The 22293-nt window shown below is 37.9% G+C and overlaps 1 protein-coding gene across 1 annotated transcript in view; it reads left to right on the plus strand.

Moving 5' to 3' along the window:
* Positions 1-22293, plus strand: part of api5 (apoptosis inhibitor 5) — a 53080-nt gene that overhangs the window by 17970 nt on the left and 12817 nt on the right. The window contains exons 2-10 of the mRNA XM_072272679.1: positions 1613-1774; positions 5378-5471; positions 10949-11014; positions 12236-12387; positions 13791-13997; positions 17293-17397; positions 18173-18262; positions 19212-19393; positions 20376-20469. Of these exons, the coding sequence (XP_072128780.1) occupies positions 1613-1774; positions 5378-5471; positions 10949-11014; positions 12236-12387; positions 13791-13997; positions 17293-17397; positions 18173-18262; positions 19212-19393; positions 20376-20469 (1152 nt within the window). The remainder of the gene's footprint in view (positions 1-1612; positions 1775-5377; positions 5472-10948; positions 11015-12235; positions 12388-13790; positions 13998-17292; positions 17398-18172; positions 18263-19211; positions 19394-20375; positions 20470-22293) is intronic.

Below are 22293 nucleotides of genomic sequence, written 5' to 3' on the forward strand. Positions count from 1 at the left end.
CTATCAGGATATCATGAGCGAGTGCCATATATTGATGTTTGTGACAGTCTGTACTCTTATCCAGTGGTCCCCAACCTCCGGGCCGTGAAGAATGCAGCGGTACAGCGGTGGCTTCCGGAACGCATCCAGCACATCTTTAAGAAAAAAAGCCAAAATAAACAAGCTAATTAATTAGGTGCCGCCTGGCACGTAACTAATTAGCTTGTTTATTTCGGCTTTTATCCTTAAAGATGTGTTGGGTGCGTTCCGGCCACCGCTGTATTCTTCGCAGCCCAGTGGTTGGGGACCACTGCATATCTAATTTAATTGGTCACTTTGATGCAGCACAAGCTACGCTGAAAACGCATTTCATGGCGGGGGTGCTACACACATGCGCACTGGGCAGAAAGAACGGAACTAAAACCCCACAACCCAGAAACAATCTCTCTTTACAAACAGCTTTGTAGCAAAAGTATTGCTATATTACCATTATCCTAATTAGTATTACTTGTTTTTATAATGCTCACATTACAACAGTATTTGTGTATTTATTTTTGATTTTTTTTCAGGATCTACTGGAAAAGTCTCAAAGATCGACCAGTCGATCGTGATCGACAGGTTGGCGGCCCCTAATTTAGATGTTTAAAATTAAAAGGTTTTAACAGTGAATATGAAGAAAATGTTTTAATAAAGGGGAAGAGCATAGCTAGAACTGTCATCTAGAAATCCAATTAGGAATTCAAATTAAAAATCCTTGCCCAGTGCAGATTTAGAAGGTACCTTAAATTCAAGGATTTTTTAAGAGGTAAGGGAAGTTTGTGATTCAGCACTAGTTCTTCTATTGCGTACATTGGGGTTGGGAGGGACATCAAGAGTTGAGTATTTTATGAGTTGGGTCCATGTAGAAAGTCTAAAATGGTGGTGAAGAATTGAGTGTGGGGAACAGTAAATAATATCAGTTAACCTGAGAGCAAGGAGGAGAATTTAGCTGGCAGCAGAGAAGTGGGAAGAGGGTATAGTAGATATATGAACTTGAGTGGAAGAGTGAGCAGAAATGTGATTTTAGGACTGTCAAATGGTGAAATCTTGGAATTGTGGCCTTTTGAGCAAGCAGAGGTAGAGGTCATTGGCAGAGGCAGCTGACTATGGTTATAATATTGGAGGTGAAGTCCATGAGCTCCTTATACTTGGTGATGGTGGGGGAAGAAGAGAGGTGTTTAGGAAATTTTTGCAGTTCTGGAATGCCTCTGGAATAGTAATGGATTTGTCAGGTGAGAGCGGGGTTTAGTACTGTCTAGTACAAAGAATGTTCAAAGATTTTCAGCACAAAACAGCTTGTATTTTAATAACTTCAGGTGTTTAGAAATATCTGATTATATACTCAGAATATTAAACCAAACAGAGTTATCACTGGAATATCAGTGAAATGTTTCCATGACTCCATAAGATTTCAGATGACCCATTCTGTGCCTCCATCTCCAACTCAAGAGCTTTTACAACCTTATTATTTTACACGTGAAATGCTCCTCTGGTTTTGAGCAGAAGAGAAGTGAACTTTAGGCAACTGAATTATCTGAATATTTTGTAGGGCTTTGAGTAAATTATAACTGTATATAACTTTTTCCTTTTTCAGTACAAGGATTCGTATCAAGCTATTCTGGATGGTGTGAAAAGTGGTGCAAAGGAGAAAAGATTGGCAGCACAGTTTATTCCAAAGTTCTTCAAACATTTTCCAGAGTTGGCTGATAGTGCTATCAATGCTCAGTTGGATCTCTGTGAGGATGAAGATCTTTCAGTAAGAGTTTATCATTTGCGTCTGTCAGAATCTGAAATCTGGTTGTGAGAGGCATAGAGTTTTAAGGTAGAATTCAAAATGGTTTACGCAGGGAGGAAAGAAGGAATTGACCAAGATCATTTTTAATATTTGATTTTCAGTAGTCTACTTGGCAAGGTTTGTTTTGTTTCAATACCTTAAATTCCAGTATATTGATTAATGTAGATAGGATCATAAAGACCATAAGGCAAAGTTGGGATGCTATGTTGAAGTTGCATAAGACATTGGTGAGGCCTAACCTGCAGTATTGTTTGCAGTTCTGGTCACTAGTAAGAATATAGAGAAAATTTACAAGGATGTTGCCAGGACTTGAGGACTCGGCTTGTAGGAAAAATTTGAATAGCTTAAGACTTTATTGGAGCATAGGAGACTAAGGGGACATTTGACAGAATATATAAAATTGAGCGATAGAACTAAGGTAAATGTAAGCAGGCTTTTTTCACTGAGGCTAGGTGATACTAGAGCTGTAGCTCATAGGCTAAGGGTAAAAGGTGAAATATTTAAGGGGAATCTTGGGAATTTCTTCACTCAATATGGTGCAAATTTGAATTGAGCTGCTTATGGAAATGGTGGATGAATGTTCAATTTCAGCATCTAAGACAAACTTGGATTATGTACGTGGTTGGGTATGGGAATGATCCAGGTGTAGGTCAATGGGATTAAGCAGAATAATTGTCTGGTATGGATAAGATGAGCCGAAGTGCTAGTTTTTGTGCTATTGTGTTCTGACTCTATGGCTGTGTGACGAAGGCCCGTTACTAATTACGGACGGCACATGGCGCACTCGGTAAAATAGTCATCCCCAGCAGTAATAGTGACTGGGTCTGAACCAGAGCTGCTGCATGGAACTGTCTCATATAGAGGCAGCAGCAACCTGCACAGGTGTCCTGATGGTGGAGGATACCATCTTTAATTGGATAATTGAGTTAATTAGCTTTTGGTTGGTCTAGGGGGAGGGGCTTAGCAGTTATAAGCCTCAGGTTACCAAGGCTTTGGGGTTTAGAAAGGGAAGGAATTCCATGGACTCAGTGATTATGTTAGAGACTGAAATAAGGAAGGCCCAGGCAAATAGAGAGCCAGTAGTGGCAGTGTTCTTTGACATTGAAAAAGCCTATGATATGATGTGGAAGGAAGGATTATTAATTAAACTGCACAAGATGGGGGTTGGTGGGAGAGTTTTTAATTGGATTAAAGATTTTTTGTTTGGTAGAAAAATTCAAGTTCGGATTGGATCAGAATTATCAAAACAGTACATAGTGGAAAATGGCACACCTCAAGGTAGTGTGATTAGCCCGTTACTTTTCATCATTATGATCAATGATGTCTTCACAAAGATACCAGTGGATATAGGTAGGTCACTGCGGATGATGGGGCCTTGTGGAAAAGAGGCAGGAACATGGACCATATAATCAGGAAACTACAAGAAGCAATTGATGAAGTGGTGGAGTGGGGTTATGATTGGGGATGTAGATTCTCAGTAGACAAAACTCAAACTGTATTTTTTACCAGGAAAAGGGTTGAGGTAGGGAAGAAGTTAAGGATGTATGGGGTTGAATTAGAAAGGGTTGCGTCATTTAAGTTTCTGGGAGTTATATTTGATTCACGATTAACATGGGCAGACCATATCAGGAAAGTTGAGGAGAAATGTAAAAAAGTGATAAATGTGATGAGATGTTTGACTGGTAGGGAATGGGGAGCAAGTTGTTCAGCTTTGAAGAGACTGTATGTGGCTTTAGTAAGATCTGTATTGGATTATGGAAATATAGTATATGGATCAGCAGCTAGGTCCCTTATAAGGAAACTGGATGTGATTCAGGCTCAGGCCTTGAGAGTGTGCAGTGGGGCTCTTAAAACGTCACCAGTGTCAGCCCTACAGGTAGAAATGGGAATACTGCCTTTGGAACTAAGAAGGATGCAACTGATGTCAAACTACTGGGCTAACTTGCAGGGGCACAGTGATTCTCACCCTACTAAAGGAATGTTGCAGGAGTGCTGGGAAAATGGGAGTTCAGAGGGATACCTTTAGTCGGGTAGGGAATGATATCGCGAAAGAATGTGGAGTATTTGATCTGAGGATAAGTCCTTCAGTAGTTTATCCAGTTGTAGCTCCATGGAAGCTTGTATGGCCTGACATAGACTGGCATTTGTTAGAGGTAAAAAGGAAAGAAAGATATAAAACAGATTTGGTGAATGCATTTAACTGTCATGTGATGGAAAAGTATAGTGATTATACTTACATTTATACAGATGGTGGGAAGGAACCTGAAACAGGAGTGACAGGGTTTGGGGTGGTAATACCAGCAAAAGAAATTGGAATCAACAGAAGAACATCTAATAAGTTAGGGGTGTTTACAGTGGAGATGCTGGCAGTGTTGGTTGCGTTGCAATGGGTGCAGAAAGCCAGACAAGCCAAAGCATTGATATGTTCAGATTCATCCTCAGTTCTAGCAAGTTTAAGGTCTTTTCACACAAACAGTCGGCAAGATGTACTTTATGAAGTCCTTCAGTTAGTTACAAGAATTGCAAATCAGGGAGGTCAGGTAAAATTTCTATGGGTTCCAGCACATGTAGGGGTGAAGGGGAATGAGAGGGTGGATGAGTTGGCAAAGAGGGCATTAAAGAAAGAAAATGTGGAAATGCACATTAGTATCAGTAAAGCAGAGGTTAAGTGTGTAATCTGGGAAAAAGTCAACCGAATGTGGCAAGAAAGATGGGACAGGGAGGGGAAAGGGAGACATTTATATCAAATACAAAAGAGTGTTGCAGTTACTAGGGTAGGTAATGGAAACAGAAGAGAGGAAATTGTGTGGACTAGGTTAAGGCTGGGGCATTGTGCATTAAACAAAACGTTGAAAATGATAGGGAAACACCAGACAGGATTGTGTGAGGAATGTCAGGAAGAGGAGTCAGTAGAACATGTAGTTTTGTGTTGCAGGTAGTATGGGATACAGAGAGAGATGATGAGAAATAAATTAAGGGAGTTGGGGATGCAGGAATTCACATTAAAAGGGTTGCTGGGCATGAGTGAGAGAGCACAAGTCCGGGTATTTTTAGCGTTTTTAAGGGGTACAGGGGTTTTTTTTATAGAATATGACGAATAAACAGGAATAGGATACTAGGATGGTCAAAGATGGGAGGGTGGTGTGTGTGTGTGTGTGTGTGTGTGTATTTAGAATGTATGTCTAGTGCACATTCTGGAGCAGAGGGTGGCGGTAATGCACCATTAAGCTGGATGCCAACCGCCGTAAAACAAGATACAGACAGACAGATAGGCTTTGGGGTTAGTTTTCTTTGGTGTTTAGTCTGAGGGTGGTGCTATATATATATAGTTTTTTTCCCCAGTTTTTGTCGTCTTTTGAGGTAAATAAAATCACCTCAGTTTATTTTTGCGACTCAAGCCATCTGGTTATTTTTCTTAAACAATTGACCCACAGTTTTTTTGTGACAGGCTGTTTATATAAAGGGATATTAATGAAGAATTATTGTAAGATATAGCAAAACAAGTAAGAATGAGTGCAACATGTGAACTTATTAAACTTCTAACATTGTGCTGAATGTTTTTAGATTCGGCGTCAAGCCATTAAAGAATTGCCTCAGTTTGCAACAGGTGAAAATCTTCCAAGGGTTGCAGATATATTAACACAGCTTTTACAGACTGGTAAGTGGAATATTTTGTCATGAAAGTTGTTTTAATACAGTCAGTTAAACTTTTGTTCTTCCTATATTGCTGTTCATTTTTTTATGTTAATAAGTAAAAATTTCTATAGATGAATTAATATTTAAATTATTTTAGAATTTCACATAAGGAATATCTCAATAGAATATTATTATTATATTCCATTGGGTTCTCCTTTTTAGGCTATGAAGTTGAGCAAGTTGGATAGAAATTGAAAAACTAATGACTAGCATTAGATTAATATCTTGCAGGGATTAGCTGGGCAGCAATATTTTGAATGAACCTATGTCACTGAACCGAAGGATATAACCAACCTAAAACTTGTATTTTCACAGGTTTGTTTATTAAGGGAGTGTGTCTTTTCTGATTTACTAAATTCTGACCTTGCAAATGGCTTTTCAACTTTTCTCTGCTGTTTATAGCAGAGTTTGCCTCCTGTCTGAGATGGGCCACTGTTCTCCTTGTTGGTGTCCTGATTGGAATAGTGAGGCAAACTGACAATAACAGTATTTTAAAAAAATGTGGGTAATGCTGATCATGTAAGACATCACTTATAATATGAGAAAATGGTAATATTTTGGTTTGAAGACCCTTTGAGCTCAGTTTATTCTCTTTTCATCAGTGCTGCCTGATAGCCAAGTGTTTCCAACATTTCCAGATCTTATTTCAGATCTCCAGATTACACTTGCATTTTCTGCTCCTTGTTGCAGAATTTTAGGAATTTAGTTAAGGGGAGAGATTGGATGGGCTGGGCTTGTCTATCCTGGAGTAAAGGAGGATGAGCGGTAACCTGACAGAAGTGTATCAGATATGAGAGGCTTAGTTAGAATATTTTTCCTATTGTAAACAAGAGGGAATAGGTTTAAGTGAAGAGGGATGACTTTTAAAGGGTATTCAGGGCAAAGGTTTTTCACATGAAGAGTTGTTGATGTTTGAAACTCGCTGCCAGGGGAGCTGTTGGAATCCGATATGGCAATTACACTTAAGAGACGTTTAGGCAGGTACTTGAGTAGGCAAGGAATAGAAAGATAAAATGGCACAGGTAAATGGAAAGGAAATGATAGTGTAGATAAAGTTCTGTGCTGTACACAGAGCTCTAAGCAAAGAAGAAATCTCAGTGTTACTATCAATTAAGGCATTTTTTTTCAAACAGTAACACAAGATTTATGAACTTAGTTTGATAGTTTTCCATACTAGACTTCATAATTTCTCAGCATGATTTCATATCTGTTTTCAGACCACCTTATCTTCAACAGTTTAATCCCTAGTAACAAAGCAGTGATGAACATCCATAGATGTTATTCATAGATTTAAAAGAAAGATAATTGTTGGAAATAATTTGAAGCTAAGTGCAGCATAACCTTTTATGTTCAGCTAATTGATAATTTGTTGTAATCATTTGGAGGCCATGTGCTAGCATCTGTTGCTGTCCATTCAGAGCAACTTTGAGTTGTATGGTAGTTCAGTGAAGCCTGTTTGTATTGAAACTCAAAACAACTATAAAAACAAAAATAGTGAAAGGTTCATTGGGATTGGTTTGTAGCACATCGTATTGTACAAAGGTTAACTACTGGAATTTTAATATCAGTACATTATATCTAAGTTAATTTGATTACTGTTGACTTAGTACGTGTAGGTTAATTGAAAAGTTAAATCATTATTACTGGATCTTACTGCATGTGACAAAGTTGTGCCTTTATGGTAATCTTTCAATTGAATAGCTCATTAACTAGTAAAGGGGACATCAAGACTGAACTGTGGGATAGGAGCCACAATTGACCAGACTAACTTGGGTCAGCAAGTAGGATCTTCCTTCCTGGAAAAATACTACTGTTAATTGAATTTTTGGACTCTACCGAAGTATAATTTTTCTTACTATTCGTAAGTGATGCAGCTTACTAATTCTTTGAATTTGATACAGTCTTCTGTTGTTGGGGAGAGTTTAAACTAATTTGGCAGGGAATGGAATCCTTGTGGATAGAGTTAAGTAACTGTAAGGGTAGAGAGACCCTGATGAGAGTTATATACAGGCCACTGAACAATAGCCAGGATGTGGGATATAATTTACAATGGGAGATAGAAAAGGCATGTAATAAGGAAAATGTTACAATAGTCGTGGGGGATTTCTGTATGCTGGTAAATTGGGAAAATCAGGTCAGTGCTGGATCCCAAGAGGGGGGATTTGTGGAATGCCTTTGTGATGACTTTTTAGAACAGCTTATGGATGAGCCCACTAGAGGAAAAGCAGTTGTGGTTTGGGTGTTGTGTAATGAACCAGATTTGATTAAGGAGCTTAAAATAAAGGAACCCTTGCAAGATGGTGATCATAATATGATAGAATTCGTACTGCAATTTGAGAGGGAAAAGATAAAGCTGGATGTATCAGTGTTACAGTGGAATTAAAGGAATTATGGAGGCATGGGAGAAAAGCTGACCTAGGTTGATTGGAAGGGGCACTATCAGGGATGACAGCAGAAGAGTAGTGGCTGGAGTTCCTGGGGGCAATTCGGAAGATGCATGATAGATGCATCCCAAAGCTGATGAAGTATTCTAAAGGGAGGATGAGGCAACTGTGGCTGGCAAGAGCAGTCAAAGACAACATGAAAGGGAGTGTGTGTAATGTAACAAAAATTAGTGGGAAGTTAAGAGAATTGGGAAACTTTTAAAAACAAACAGAAGGCAACTAAAAATGCCATAAGGGGAGAAAAGATGAAATATGAAGGAACACTAGCCAAAAGTATAAAAGAGGATACCTAAAGATTTTTCAGATATCTAAAGAGTAAAAGAGAAGTGAGAGTGAATGTTGGAACGCTGGGAAGAGACACAGGAGAGGTAGTAATGGGAGGGAAAATGGCAGAGCAGCTTGGGTATTTTGTCAGACTTCACGGTGGGAGACACCAGCAGTATACCAGAAATGCGAGCGTGTCAGGGAGCAGAAGTGAGTGTAGTTCCTATTATTACAGAGAAGGTGCTTGGAAAGCTTAAAGGTCTGTAGGTAAATAAGTCACCTGGTCCAGATCGACTGCAACCTAGGGTTCAAAAAAAGGTAGCTGAAGAGATTGTGGAGGCATCAGTAATGATCTTTCAAGAAACATTACATCCTGGAATGGTTCCAGAAGACTGAAAAATTACCAATGTCACTCCACCCTTTAAGAAGGGAGGGAAGCATTAGAAAGGAAATTTATAGACCAGTTACCTTGACTTTATTGGTTGGGAAAATGTTGGAGTCCACTATTAAGGGTGAGATTTTGGGGTACTTGCAGGCACATGATAAAGTAGGCCATTGTCAGCATGGTTTCCTTAAAGGAAAATCTTGCATGACAAATTCCTTGGAATTCTTTCAGGAAATAACTGGTAGGATAGATAAAGGAGAGTCAGAGGGTGTTCATTTGGATTTTCAAAAGGCCTTTGACAAGGTGCAGCACATGAAGCTGCTTAACAAGATAAGAGTCCATGTGGCTGCTTAACAAAATGAGAACCCATGGTATTACAGGAAAGATACTACCATGGTTGGAAGAAAGGCTGATTCGCAGGAGGCAGTGGGAATAAATTAGTGTATATTCTGGTTGGCTGCCAGTGCCTATTGGTGTTCCACATGGGGTCGTGTTATGAACTTTTCTTTTCACCTTGAATGTCAACTATTTGGATGAGGGAATTGGTGGCTTTGTGGCCAACTTTGCAGGTGATACAAGGATAGATAGAGGGTCTGGTAGTGTTAAGGAAGCATTTGGTCTTCAGAAGAACTTAGACAGATTGGGAAAATGGGCAAAGAAATGCCAGATAGAATAAAGTGTAGGGAAGTGCATAGTCATGCACTTCAGTAGAAGGAGTAAAGGCATACACTGTTTTCTAAATGGGGGGAGAATTCAGAAGGTCAGAGGTGCAAAGGGACTTGGTAGTCCTTGTGTAGGATTCTCTAAGCTTTAATTTGCAGATTGAGTCAGTGGTAATGAAGGAAAATGCAATGCAATTATGAGCAGTTTTGTGCACCTTGTCTAAGAAAGGATGTGCTGACATTACAGGGGGTCTAAAGGTTTACAGGAATGAAAGGGTTAAAATATGAGGAGCTTTTGATGTCTCTGGGTCTGTACTTGCTGGAATTTAGAAGAAAGATGTGGGAATCTCATTGAAACCTATCGATTATTGAAACAACTAGATAGAGGGGATGTGGAGAGGATGTTTCCTTTAATGGGTGAGTCTAGGATGAGAGGGCACAGCCTCAGAATAGAGCAATGTCCATTCAGAACAGAGATTAGGAGGAATTTATTTTGCCAAATGGTGGTGAATCTGTGGAATTCATTGCTGCGAATGGCTGAGGAGACCAAGTCATTGATTATATTTAAAGTGGAGGTTGATAGACTCTTGATTAGTCAGGGCATCAAAGGATATAGGGAGAAGGCAGGAGAATGGGGTTGTGAGGGATAATAAATCTGCCATGATGGAATGGTGGAGCAGTCTCGATGGGCCAAATGGCCTAATTCTGTTCCTATGACTTGTGGTTTCCTCTTTCTTTTCATGCCTAGATGATTAAATTGTGATTTTGGAAGTTTTGTTGATTTTTATTAACGAGGTTAACCTTTTATTACAAGGTTAGAGAGGAAATTGGGAGGAAAAACAAAAACACTGGTTAGTAGATCTAGAGATAAGAAGCTGGCATCCACATGGATGTGTTTATCAATTAAATTTGAGCTTGCTAAAGAGGGAAACTTAATCATTTGGATTTTATGAATTGCCATACACCACAGATTATCTTTAATCCTGTGAATAATTTACAAATTTGTGGTAAGTATTTTTGGATACCTTTTATGTCTGAGGAGAAAAGTTAATAGTTGATGAACTGGGCCATTTTGTTGCTTTTTCAGTATTCAGAAATTCTGGTGCATTCTGCGAATCTGTTTCAGCTGTCTTATCCCCCGATACAACTATCATCAGTTTGAATAGATTTAATCAATACACTTTTTCAGATAAATGTTTGAACATGCAGTCAGGCAACACCCATGATACAGAGAAAGGGAGGTGGTTGCATTCCTAGAAGATAGTACATTATCGCAATTTTCCATAATGCAACGTTGTACATTCTGTGAATGTGTTAAGAATGCAGGTTGGAAAAATATACTTTTTGTGTTTATTTACTTTTTTCTTCATGTAAGGTTCCAGTGGAGAAAATTATATACCAAATCTCAAATTTTTGGGTGGTGATTTGTGAATTCTGTAATTGCAAATTTCCATGACCCAAATGGTCATATTGTGGGCTTCACCTGTATTTGAAGAATTTTTCCAGATTTGATTTTTGCCAAACATTTCAAATAAATCTGTAACAGCTGAGGTAGCAAAAACTGAGGTGATCTTTCTGGAATATGCTCTTAAGTCATTAATGTAAAGCTAACTGATAGCTACTAAATTTGATTTAGATACATAATCCTACGCTGAATTGAAGTTGTTTCCACTTTTTCTTTCAGATGATAATGCAGAATTTAACTTGGTTAATAATGCATTAATATGTATATTCAAGATTGATGCTAAAGGTAACTGCTATTTTATAACTATTTTGTGGATGTACAAAGCATTGTTTTGAAGTATTCTGTAATGAAGCTATTGAAATGTAGTCCTTTTAATTTCATAAGATTGTTCATTCAACATACCAACAGTACTGTACCAAAGTCTTAAGCACATATATGTAGCTAGGTTGCCTAAGTATTTGACCCAGTACTGTATTTGTCAATGTGGAGCGGAGAATGGATTTGCTAATCTGGCAAAAGCAAAGAATGTTGGTAAGGGCAAGGGTGGAGTGTTGCGGGAGGGGTGTGGGACAGGTGGCAGAGAAGGAGGGGCAAGGGTGTGGTGCTGGTACAGACACGCCCAGCTTTGAGACACTAGGTAAGGCCATTTGATTCCAAAGAATTGGCTTATTGATCATTACTGAATAATGGTGCTTCCTGCACGCTCCTCTCTCCCTTTCCATTTTCTGAACCATATTCCCCTCTTCCTGTCCCCTACACACGCTCAGTCCACAAAAGAAACACACATCAGAACCAGGTTTATCAACATTCACATTTGTCATGATTTTTTTGCAGCAGCAGCAGTATAGTACAATACATAAAATTATTATAGTACTGTACAAGTTTTAGCCACGCTAGATATATAAATGTCTGACTTTTGCGCAGCATTGTACATTTCATTTTAAAAGCAGTTGAAAAACTATGTAAAATAGTGTATTTTAAGCACAAAATAATTGAAGTTGGAGGATAGTTTGCCATTGTGAAATACCATGAAGTAATATTTTGTTAAATCTTGTAGATTATTTACCTGTAGTGAATACAAGATACCATGTGGAAGTCCAAGAAAAAATAGTGAGACAGTGACGATGAAACACCTAGCTATTAATAGAAAACAATGAATACAAATACCAGACCATGGAGAAGGGGAAAAATTATTAAAAATTGTAATAGAAGTTTAACATTTGGAAGTGTGGAGAAAAAGTGGTATAAAAAGAAATAACATCTTATTTAGACATAACCAAATTGTGGCTATAGATTGAAATTAATTTCTAATTATCAGTGTGCAAATTAGAATACAGTGAAAGTTGTTGATGTCTGATAGACCTGTTTAGAAGTTTAGAACATTTTCAAATGTAAATTTGAGACTGTGCTTTTGAGTGAAAGGTCTATATTATGCCTCTTCTTGCAAACTTTCATACAATGTGTGCATATTAAGTTTAAAACTAGATTTCCTTTTTCTTCTGAAAGGAACCTTGGGCGGTCTTTTCACACAGATAATCCAAGGAGAAGATATTGTACGAGAACGTGCCATAAAGTTTCTTTCCACAAAACTGAAGGCTCTACCAGAAGAAGTCATGAACAAAGAAGTAGAAGAATACATTTTTGTTGAATCTAAAAAGGCAAGTGAAATAAAATTATTCTGTAAATCTCTACTTCTTTGTATTTAAGTAATTAGCAAGTTTTCTCAGTAATCCATCTTGTATGGGTGGGAAATATTCTTCACCACCTTCAACGAAGTCCAGTGAGTCACAGGAAGAATATCTATGATAACTAGGTGATTTTGAGATTTTGGTTAAATTGAGGCTAGTTATCTAATTGTGAGTTGCATACACTGAAGGAAAAAAAAATTAACTCGCCTCTGGCGTGCAACATTTTGAGAGTAGTCATTTGTGTGCTTCAGTAGCTAATCAACAGAGGTACAGAAATGGGCAGAAGAATTATTATTGTGAAAGAATTTGAGAAATGAATGTCATGGAATGTTCTTGGCTTAAACTACTATTAATTTAATTATAACATTTAAAATGGAGCATTACATCATAGCATTTCCCACTTCAGCTAAATCCTAATTTTTACACATAAGTAAGGTTTCTGCTTCAATTCTGACAAGAGTTTGTAAACAAAAGGAACAACTCTTGGGAATTCCGAGGCTCATACTTCTATTTATGGGTATCTCTTAAATGTATTTCTAAAATTGTAACTCAACTGAATGGAGGCCAGCTTGATAGGTTTTTTTCAAGCAAAGACATACTCCAAAGTAAGTGCTATCACACTGGTTCACTTCAGCTTAAGATGTATAAACTCAACTGAAATGTCTGGAATAAATTTGAATGATTTTCTAACATTAGAAATACCTCTAGCAGGTGCCATTAAGCAAAATGTGCACATGCACTTCTGTGCTAACTGCAGATCTATACCTCAAACAGGATCTTTGCTATTCTGTGGGTGTATTTGAGAGGCATCATTAACTAACAGAACATTTTTTATTATGAAGGGTTTTGGCCCAAAATGTGGACCGTTTATTTCCTTCCATAGATGTTGCCTGACTGGCTGAGTTCCTCCAACATTTTGTGTGTTACTCTCGGGAGTTCCAGTATCTGCACAATCTTTGTTTATTTTCAGCATAGCAGGAATTGTTAACCTAAACAGAAAAAGGCTGTTGTCTTATGAAACCCATTTCCTTGAGTGCACCATGTATAACTCCAGAACTGTAGCTTTTATGTAATGTAATCTAAAAATGCCAAAGTTACAAACTAAAGTATTTTAATCTAGGTCATACGCTTAGTACATTTTTTAAAATGATTTTAACTTCAAAAAAATAACCAAATATATAATGTTAACTTGAAATATTTTGTGCTTAAGCATTCACAGGACTTAGAGGGTTTACTTAAAGTAACTCTGCGTACATTTTTAGTTTCTTCCCTTTGCTTCTTCCCATAACCCCACCTTCCTCCTTAAAACAAAGGAACAGTGAAGGGACATAATTATTAAGGAGCAGCATTTATGTCAAGTATTTTGTTTTCAGGTACTTGATGATGTTACAGGAGAAGAGTTTGTTTTATTCATGAAAATTCTGTCTAGCCTGAAGAACCTTCAGACAGTAAGCGGTCGACAACAATTAGTCGAGTTGGTGGCTGAACAGGCAGATTTAGAACAAGTGTTCAATCCTGCAGATCCAGATTCTGTGGACAGGTTACTACAGTGCACCAGACAGGCTGTTCCTCTTTTCTCAGTAAGTATAGCCTTTGACATATTTCATTATCACCAAACAGTATTAGTATCTGTCTTGTCCTCTGCATTGTAACTTTTGCAAGATTCTTGGAAAAATGTTGAACTTTTTTATGCTGCTAATTTTTCCGGCATGATTTTCACTTCAAATAATATGTATACTGAACATCAGTTAAAACTTGAATTTCCTTTTACTTGACATCAGTTAATGTTAAATTAGAACATTTAAAACACTGGCAAGCAATTTAATGATAGGTATAGTTTTCAATGTGTGTATTTAATTAGATTAAATAAAAGAGGTTCAGGAAGTGGAAGATTGTGCTCTCCTGCTAGCCTCCATGAGGAGGTCCAGTGACAAGGGTGTGGTTATCCTGGGATTGGTAATCAATAGAAAGATGTTCAGGCACTCTGCTTTTTACAAGAGGGTGCGTTGGATTTTCATCTAGAATCTGGATTGATTTTTTTTAATTAAGGGCTTAATTAGGAAAGGGAAAAAAGATTATGAGAGAAAGCTGGCAGGGAACATAAAAACTGACTGTAAAAGCTTTTATAGATATGTGAAAAGAAAAAGATTGGTTAAGACAAATGTAGGTCCCTTACAGTCAGAAACAGGTGAATTGATCATGGGGAACAAGGGCACGGCAGACCAATTGAATAACTACTTTGGTTCTGTTTTCACTAAGGACATAAATAATTTTCCAGAAATAGTAGGGGACTGTGAGTCTAGTGAGATGGAGGAACTGAAGAAAATACATGTTAGTAGGGAAGTGGTGTTAGGTAAATTGAAGGGATTAAAGGCAGATAAATCCCCAGGGCCAGATTGTCTGCATCCCAAAATGCTTAAGGAAGTAGCCCAAGAAATAGTGGATGCATTAATGATAATTTTTCAAAACTCTTTAGATTCTGAATTAGTTCCTGAGGATTGGGTGGCTAGTGTAACCCCGCTTTTTAAAAAAGGAGGGAGAGAGAAACCGGGGAATTATAGACTGGTAAGCCTGACATCGGTGGTGGGGAAAATGCTAGAGTCAGTTATCAAAGATGTGATAACAGCACGTTTGGAAAGCGGTGAAATCATCGGACAAAGTCAGCATGGATTTGTGAAAGGAAAATCATGCCTGACGAATCTTAGAGAATTTTTTGAGGATGTAACTAGTAGAGTGGATAGGGGAGAACCGGTGGATGTGGTATATTTGGATTTTCAAAAGCCTTTTGACAAGGTCCCACACAGGAGATTAGTGTGCAAACTTAAAGCACACAATATTGGGGGTTGGCAGGCAGTAACTAGTAGGGTACCGCAAGGCTCAGTGCTGGGACCCCAGTTGTTTACAATATATATTAATGACTTAGACGAGGGAATTAAATTCAGCATCTCCAAGTTTGTGGATGACACGAAGCTGGGCGACAGTGTTAGCTGTGAGGAGGATGCAGGGTGACTTGGATAGGTTAGGTGAGTGGGCAAATTCATGGCAGATGCAATGGAATGTGGTTAAATGTGAGGTTATCCACTTTGGTGGCAAGAACAGGAAAACAGATTATTATCTGAATGGTGGCCGATTAGGAAAAGGGGAGGTGCAACGAGACCTGGGTGTCATTGTACACCAGTCATTGAAAGTGGACAGGCGGTGAAAAAGGCGAATGGTATGCTGGCATTCATAGCAAGAGGATTTGAGTACAGGAGCAGGGACGTTCTACTGCAGTTGTACAAGGCCTTGGTGAGACCACACCTGGAGTATTGTGTGCAGTTTTGGTCCCCTAATCTGAGGAAAGACATTCTTGCCATAGAAGGAGTACAAAAAAGGTTCACCAGATTGATTCCTGGGATGGCAGGACTTTCATATGATGAAAGACTGGATCGACTGGGCTTATACTCGCTGGAATTTAGAAGATTGAGGGGGATCTTATTGAAACGTATAAAATTCTAAAGGGGTTGGACAGGCTAGATGCAGGAAGATGGTTCCCGATGTTGGGGAAGTCCAGAATGAGGGGTCACAGTTTGAGGATAAAGGGGAAGCCTTTTAGGACCGAGATGAGGAAAAACTTCTTCGCACAGAGAGTGGTGAATCTGTGGAATTCTCTGCCACAGGAAACAGTTGAGGCCAGTTCATTGGCTATATTTAAGAGGGAGTTAGATATGGCCCATGTGGCTATAGGGATCAGGGGGTATGGAGAGAAGGCAGGAACAGGGTTCTGAGTTGGATGATCAGCCATGATCATTCTGAATGGTGGTGCAGGCTTGAAGGGCCGAATGGCCTACTCCTGCACCTATTTTCTATGTTCCTATGTTTTTTAGCTACATCCCCAAAGCTTTAAATATTGAATTTGAATACGTATTTCATTTTGGTCTTCAAGTGGTAAGACTATTAAGTTGGATAGTGAAACACCAATAAAAAGTTGAAGTGCATATGTATTCAGGAACATCTTTGACAAAAAGTATAAGTTTGTAAAGTGTGAGGCCAAATGATAATAGAGGATCAGCTATAAAGGTGTCAGCCACAGATGTAGAGGTGAAAACTGGACGGGTAGTTTGTAGCTTTGAGACGCAGGTTAGCTAGACCACAACAATGTGAAATAGCCTATTGGGTTAAAGGGGCTTTAGGCTAGCTTTAGGGGCTTTAGGCTAGCTTTAGGGGCTTTAGGCTAGCTTTGGGGCTTTGATGTTTCTATCATTCATTCTATGGGGTTTCATGTTTCACGAATGTCTGAATATAAATTTCAGGTTGCATACTATATACATACTCTGATATTAAATGAACATTTGTGTGGCAAACTTCTCAATAACATGATGGTTTTGTTCTTGCTGTTAGCTGGAGAAGTGTGTAACTTTTCAGGAACTTAATATTGGCGTATACCCAGACAATGGCAATTAGAAAACTCAAGTATTATAATAGAGAAACGTTGTTATGAATTACAATGTGGATCTGCTCTACACAATGTTTATTGATGCCAAATAATTTACCAAAATTAAAAAGGTTAGATGCCAAGTAGGCAACAATAACACCAATGGAACTGGAATACTGAAAACGATATCATCAGTCATAAAACTGCAGGATTGATAACAACTTGATGTGGTTCAATGTATATTCTGGATTTGGAGGTGCTGTGCAACCAAATTAACTCTATCATGTGGTAAATGTTTCAGTATTAGTCTGCTGCCATAATCCTGAGTGTGTGGTTGGATGGCAACATTCTGAAGTTAGTGGATATGTTCTAAGTAAATCCTTGGATTATGTCTAAAAGTGCATACTGATTCCTGGCAGATTAAAATTAATTTTACCTCTCATGGTGTTACTATCTTTCAGAAAAATGTTCATTCAACCAGGTTCGTCACCTACTTCTGTGAGCAAGTATTACCAAATCTGAGCTCCCTTACTAGTCCAGTAGAAGGACTTGACATTCAGTTAGAGGTAAGATGTGGACCAGCATAATTTGATGATTTGTTTTTTTAAACTTGTGCAGAGTCTTTGTTATTTGAATCTAAATCTACTTTAAATTGTTCTTACAAATTGACTAAGTCAATAGCAAGAGTAAGTAATTTGAGGAAAGGGATACAAGTGCAGGAACAATTTTGATACAAGCATTTCAGTTTGGGCATAATACTTGGAAAACAATGTCCTAAACATGATAAAGGAAGGGGGCCTGGTTTCAATACATCAGTATAAGTAGAAATGCCATTTAATAGAGCCTTTTTTTTTGGTAACAAAAGCAAGCCAGACATTGAAGTTGACTTCTGGTTAGATAACTTTTAGTGTTCGGTACATTCACCATTACATGCACTTAAGAAGTGTATGTAGCCAGAAGTCAATGGAGATTTACAAGGATGATATCAGAGGTTCTGTGTATCATGAATGCTTGAAGTGTCTGGTTTTAGAATGCTTTGCTCACAACAAACAGGAATTTCTGAATCAAAATCAAGTTTACTATCACTGACAAATGTCATGGAGTATGTTTTGTGGCAGCAGTACAGTACTATAAATTATAATAAGAAATATAAAATACAAGTAGTGCAAATCTCTGCGTCAAGTTTTATTTCTGAACCAGAAGGAAAAAGTTGTTCCAGCTTGAGGAAACTGGTAAGTTTGGTAACAATTTGTGAACCAGTAAATAGTATATTTAAGGTTGTTTACTGTCAAATCAATTATTTAAAACATCAAGTAAAAATGTTTATTTTTAAATTTGTAGGTTTTAAAGTTACTGGCAGAAATGACACCTTTCTGTGGTGATATGGAAAAGTTAGAAAGTAATTTGAAGCAATTGTTTGAAAAATTACTGGTAAGTATGAAATCTTCCCAGAAAATTATACCCCTTCCACTGTTCCTTATTCCAGTGTAATACTATGTTCTCCACATTATAGCAGTTTAGATAATAGAAATTCACCCTTATGAAATTCACAGATTACTACCAAAATATCAGATATGGAATTTATTCCTCTGGAATATGTGTGAAGGAAAACTAACTAAATAACCACAAAATGCAAAAGAATCAGCAAATTCACACAAGATCACAACGCAGAAAAATGCAAGCCTTTGTAACATGATTGTATTGTATACCTTTTAAAGAAACGTCTTAATATTTAAATTGATAAAAATGCTATTGGATTATTCGAAAATCATAATCCAGAAACCAACACTAAATGAATTGTAGCTCAGCAATTTAATCTACACTTGCCTACTTTTACACCACCTCAAAATTCAACAACAGCTATTTCTTTTAAATAGTCAAAGTTCAAAGTAAATTTATTACAAAGTACATTTCTGTCATTTTATACTGGCTATCTCCGCTCTATCTTTCAGTCCAGAAGGTATGGGTCTCAACCCAAAAGTCATCTGTCCATTTTCCTCCGTAGATGCTGCTGATCCACAGAGTTCCACCTGTTTTTTGTGTGTTGCTCCAGATTCCAGCATCTGCATTCTCATGTCTCCAGTTGTTTATTTTCATTATTATAATTTCAGAATGTACCTCAAGTTCTTCAAAAATTCAAACCTTGCAAACTGTCAATGCAATTCATGGAATCTCACCAAATGTTGATTTGTTGTTTTCTTCTAGGTAGATAATTTTATCTAACACTTTGTTTTAATTTCATGTAATTTACTGGGATTGACATGATGCATACAGCCTCATCAATGCCTGTAGGTGTAAACGCAGTGCTTGTGTGGATTACAAATGCTCATTCTCAAAAAGTCTGTTCTTGTGACTAAGCTAGCATTTCTGAAATATCTAGGAATATATGCCATTGCCCCCAGAGGAGGCAGAAAATGGAGAAAATGCAGGCAATGAGGAGCCCAAGCTGCAGTTTAGTTATGTTGAATGTCTACTGTTCGGCTTTCATCAGCTTGGAAAGAAACTTCCTGATTTCCTTACAGCAAAGCTCAATGCAGAACGACTTAAGGACTTCAAAATCAGGTGTGGTGAATTTTATTTTTTATACACTGAAATTTGTTTCCACTGTGTTAAACAATAAATTAGTTTTATTGTAAGATTTTGTTGTCTAGTCATTTCATAGACTATAATTTGAATGGAATAATTAGCTTAAACCACAAAAGAAATTCAATTATGTTAAAGCATTAGGGAAATAACTGAAATATCTCCATCAAGGGACCAAATAGCTGTCTTCTAGATATTAAAGATGAAACTGGTGGCTTCTATGGATCATTTGTACGGTTAGGTACAGAATAGCTTTAAGAACATAAAATGTGAATATTCAGCACGAGGCAGTGGAAACAATAGAATATTTTAGATGACAACCTTCATTAGATCTGTGGGCAGCTGGAAAAAAAAACAAGTAGCCAAAGGGTTTCGGCTGGAAACGTTGACTGTACTCTTTTCCTATATGCTGCCTGGCTTGCTGAATTTCTCCAGCATTTTGTGTGTGTTGCTCGGATTTCCAACATCTGCATTTTTCTCTTGTTTTAGATTTTAACTTATGTGGTTTTGTTCTTGTGAATCTGTTTATATCCATGCATCCCACCTATAGAATCAACTGGATTTGTCACATTTGTACCTTTTATCTCTGAATCTGTAGCTCAAAATAGTATTCGGTGTATTGCTCTCTACCATCAAAGGAGTAACACTGTTCGTTTTGCTTGGTCCTACTCTTTGAACCTTTTTTACTAACTTGACTTTCAGTTTTCATGCATTGTAGAACACCTTCATTTAGTTAATCATTTCCCAATATTAACTTCCCAAGTTCCAGTTGTTGGAGATAAATCCAGTGGCTACAAAGCAAGGTTGTTATTTGTTTAATTGCAGCTCAGTAGCTGTGGCAGGGATATTGTAGTTGGAACACAGAAAAGGCATACATTTGAATTTGGATCCGAGATCTGAATAATAAACATACTGTGCTGCTGTATGTCTTCATGTTTTAACTCTACAACATTCTTTCCAGGTTACAGTACTTTGCTAGAGGCTTGCAAGTCTACATCAGGCAGCTACGACTTGCTTTGCAAGGAAAAACAGGTGAAGCTTTGAAGACAGAGGAGGTAGGTATTCCACTGATTGGTCTTTTAGACTTAAATAACAAGGTAGATAGGAACATTTTATGCAATTTAATTGTATATGTTACTACTAGTATCTCAGAGGAAGTAGTCTGAAGGTGCTCGATATGCGAACAGGTTTCCCCCGCTATTGGAAAGTACAGCGTTCCTATGAAACCATTCATAAGCCAAAATGGAGTAGAGCAAAGAAGCAATTACCATTAATTTATATGGGAAAAAATTTTGAACGTTCCCAGACCCAAAAAATAACCTACCAAATCATACCAAATAGCACATAAAACCTAAAATAACACTAACATATCGTAAAAGCAGGAATATGATATGATAAATACACAGCCTATATAAAGTAGAAATAATGTATGTACAGTGTAGTTTAACTTAGCAGAATCTGGAAGATTTAGCCAAAACTGATTTGTAGAAAAAAAAATCAGCACATACATGCATGTACACACACCTGCCCATGCAAGGCTTCATGGTCATGGTAGTCTTTCTCGGGGTAAACACAAGTTTAAAGCGGGCGCCTTCTGTTGTAAAAGTGAAAATCCTCTCTGGATTTCTTTCGGTTAGCGAAAACAGGTACTGATGTAGATCTTCCATAAAAACGAACTTTTGTAAAGCGGGGGACACCTGTATTCCTAGATGTATGTATGGATTGTAATCCTGGAGAATGTTTTATACTTTTTTTTTTAAGTGATACAGCGCAGAATAGGCACTTTTGGCCCTTCAAACCACACCACGCCACCCCAGCAACCCCAGAAAATCTGTTTTTAACCTAATCACGGGATAATTTACAATGACCAGTTAAACTATCTGGTACGTCTTTGGACTGTGGAAGGAAACTGGAGTGCCCAGGGGGAAACCACACAACCCACAGGGACGACGTACAGACTCCTTACAAAAGAAGCCGATATTGAACTCAGAACTCCGACGCCCCGAGCTGTAATAGCATTGTGTTAACCGCTACCCTATTAAATGAGAATTTGTAAATCAGGAAGCATTGTCCATTAATTTCAAACTTAAAAGGTCTTGCTGCACTCTAGAACTCGAAGCTTGATCAAGAAACCTGAATATTTAAAAGATATACTAACACATGATGAAGTACCATGTCATGAACAATTAAATCTTTAATGAATAGCAAACATAATATATTTTTCAAGTGAAACAAATGAGATCCTGAGAGATCTTGCTTAACAAATTCAGGGATTCACAGAAAAACCCTTAATTGTACTTTACATGTCTTTATTGAACACATTGTTTAATCGTTTACAGTCCAGGCTGTAAAAGGTATGTGCACCCTTGTATTTAATAACTGGTAGAACCACCTTTAGCAGCAATAACTGCCACCAAATGTTCCTGTAGGTACAGATCAGACTTGCGCAATGGCAAGGAGGAACTTTAGACCATTCCTCCATACAAAACTGTTTGTTGATCAATATAGCATGAACAGCCCTCCAAGTCATGCCACAGCATCACAATTAGATTAAGGTTTGGACTCTGACTTGACCATTCCAAAACAGATATTCTTTTTAAACCTTTCTGTTGTTGGTTTACTTTGGTGCTTCTGATCAATGTCTTGTTGCATCATCCAACTTCTATTAGGCTTCATGTGACGGACTGCAACCTTGACATTCTCCTGTAAAATGTCTTGATAGAATTTTGAATTCATTGTTTCCTCAACGATTGCAAGCTGTCCAAGCCCTGAGACAGCAAAGCAGCCCCAAATCATGATTCTCCTTCACCATGCTTCGCAGTTGGGTTAGGTGTTGCTGTGCAGGGCCCTTTTTTCTCCAAACATAGCAGTGTCTATTC

Source organism: Mobula birostris, chromosome 11 (assembly GCF_030028105.1).
Source record: "Mobula birostris isolate sMobBir1 chromosome 11, sMobBir1.hap1, whole genome shotgun sequence".
Taxonomy (NCBI): Eukaryota; Metazoa; Chordata; class Chondrichthyes; order Myliobatiformes; family Myliobatidae; genus Mobula; species Mobula birostris.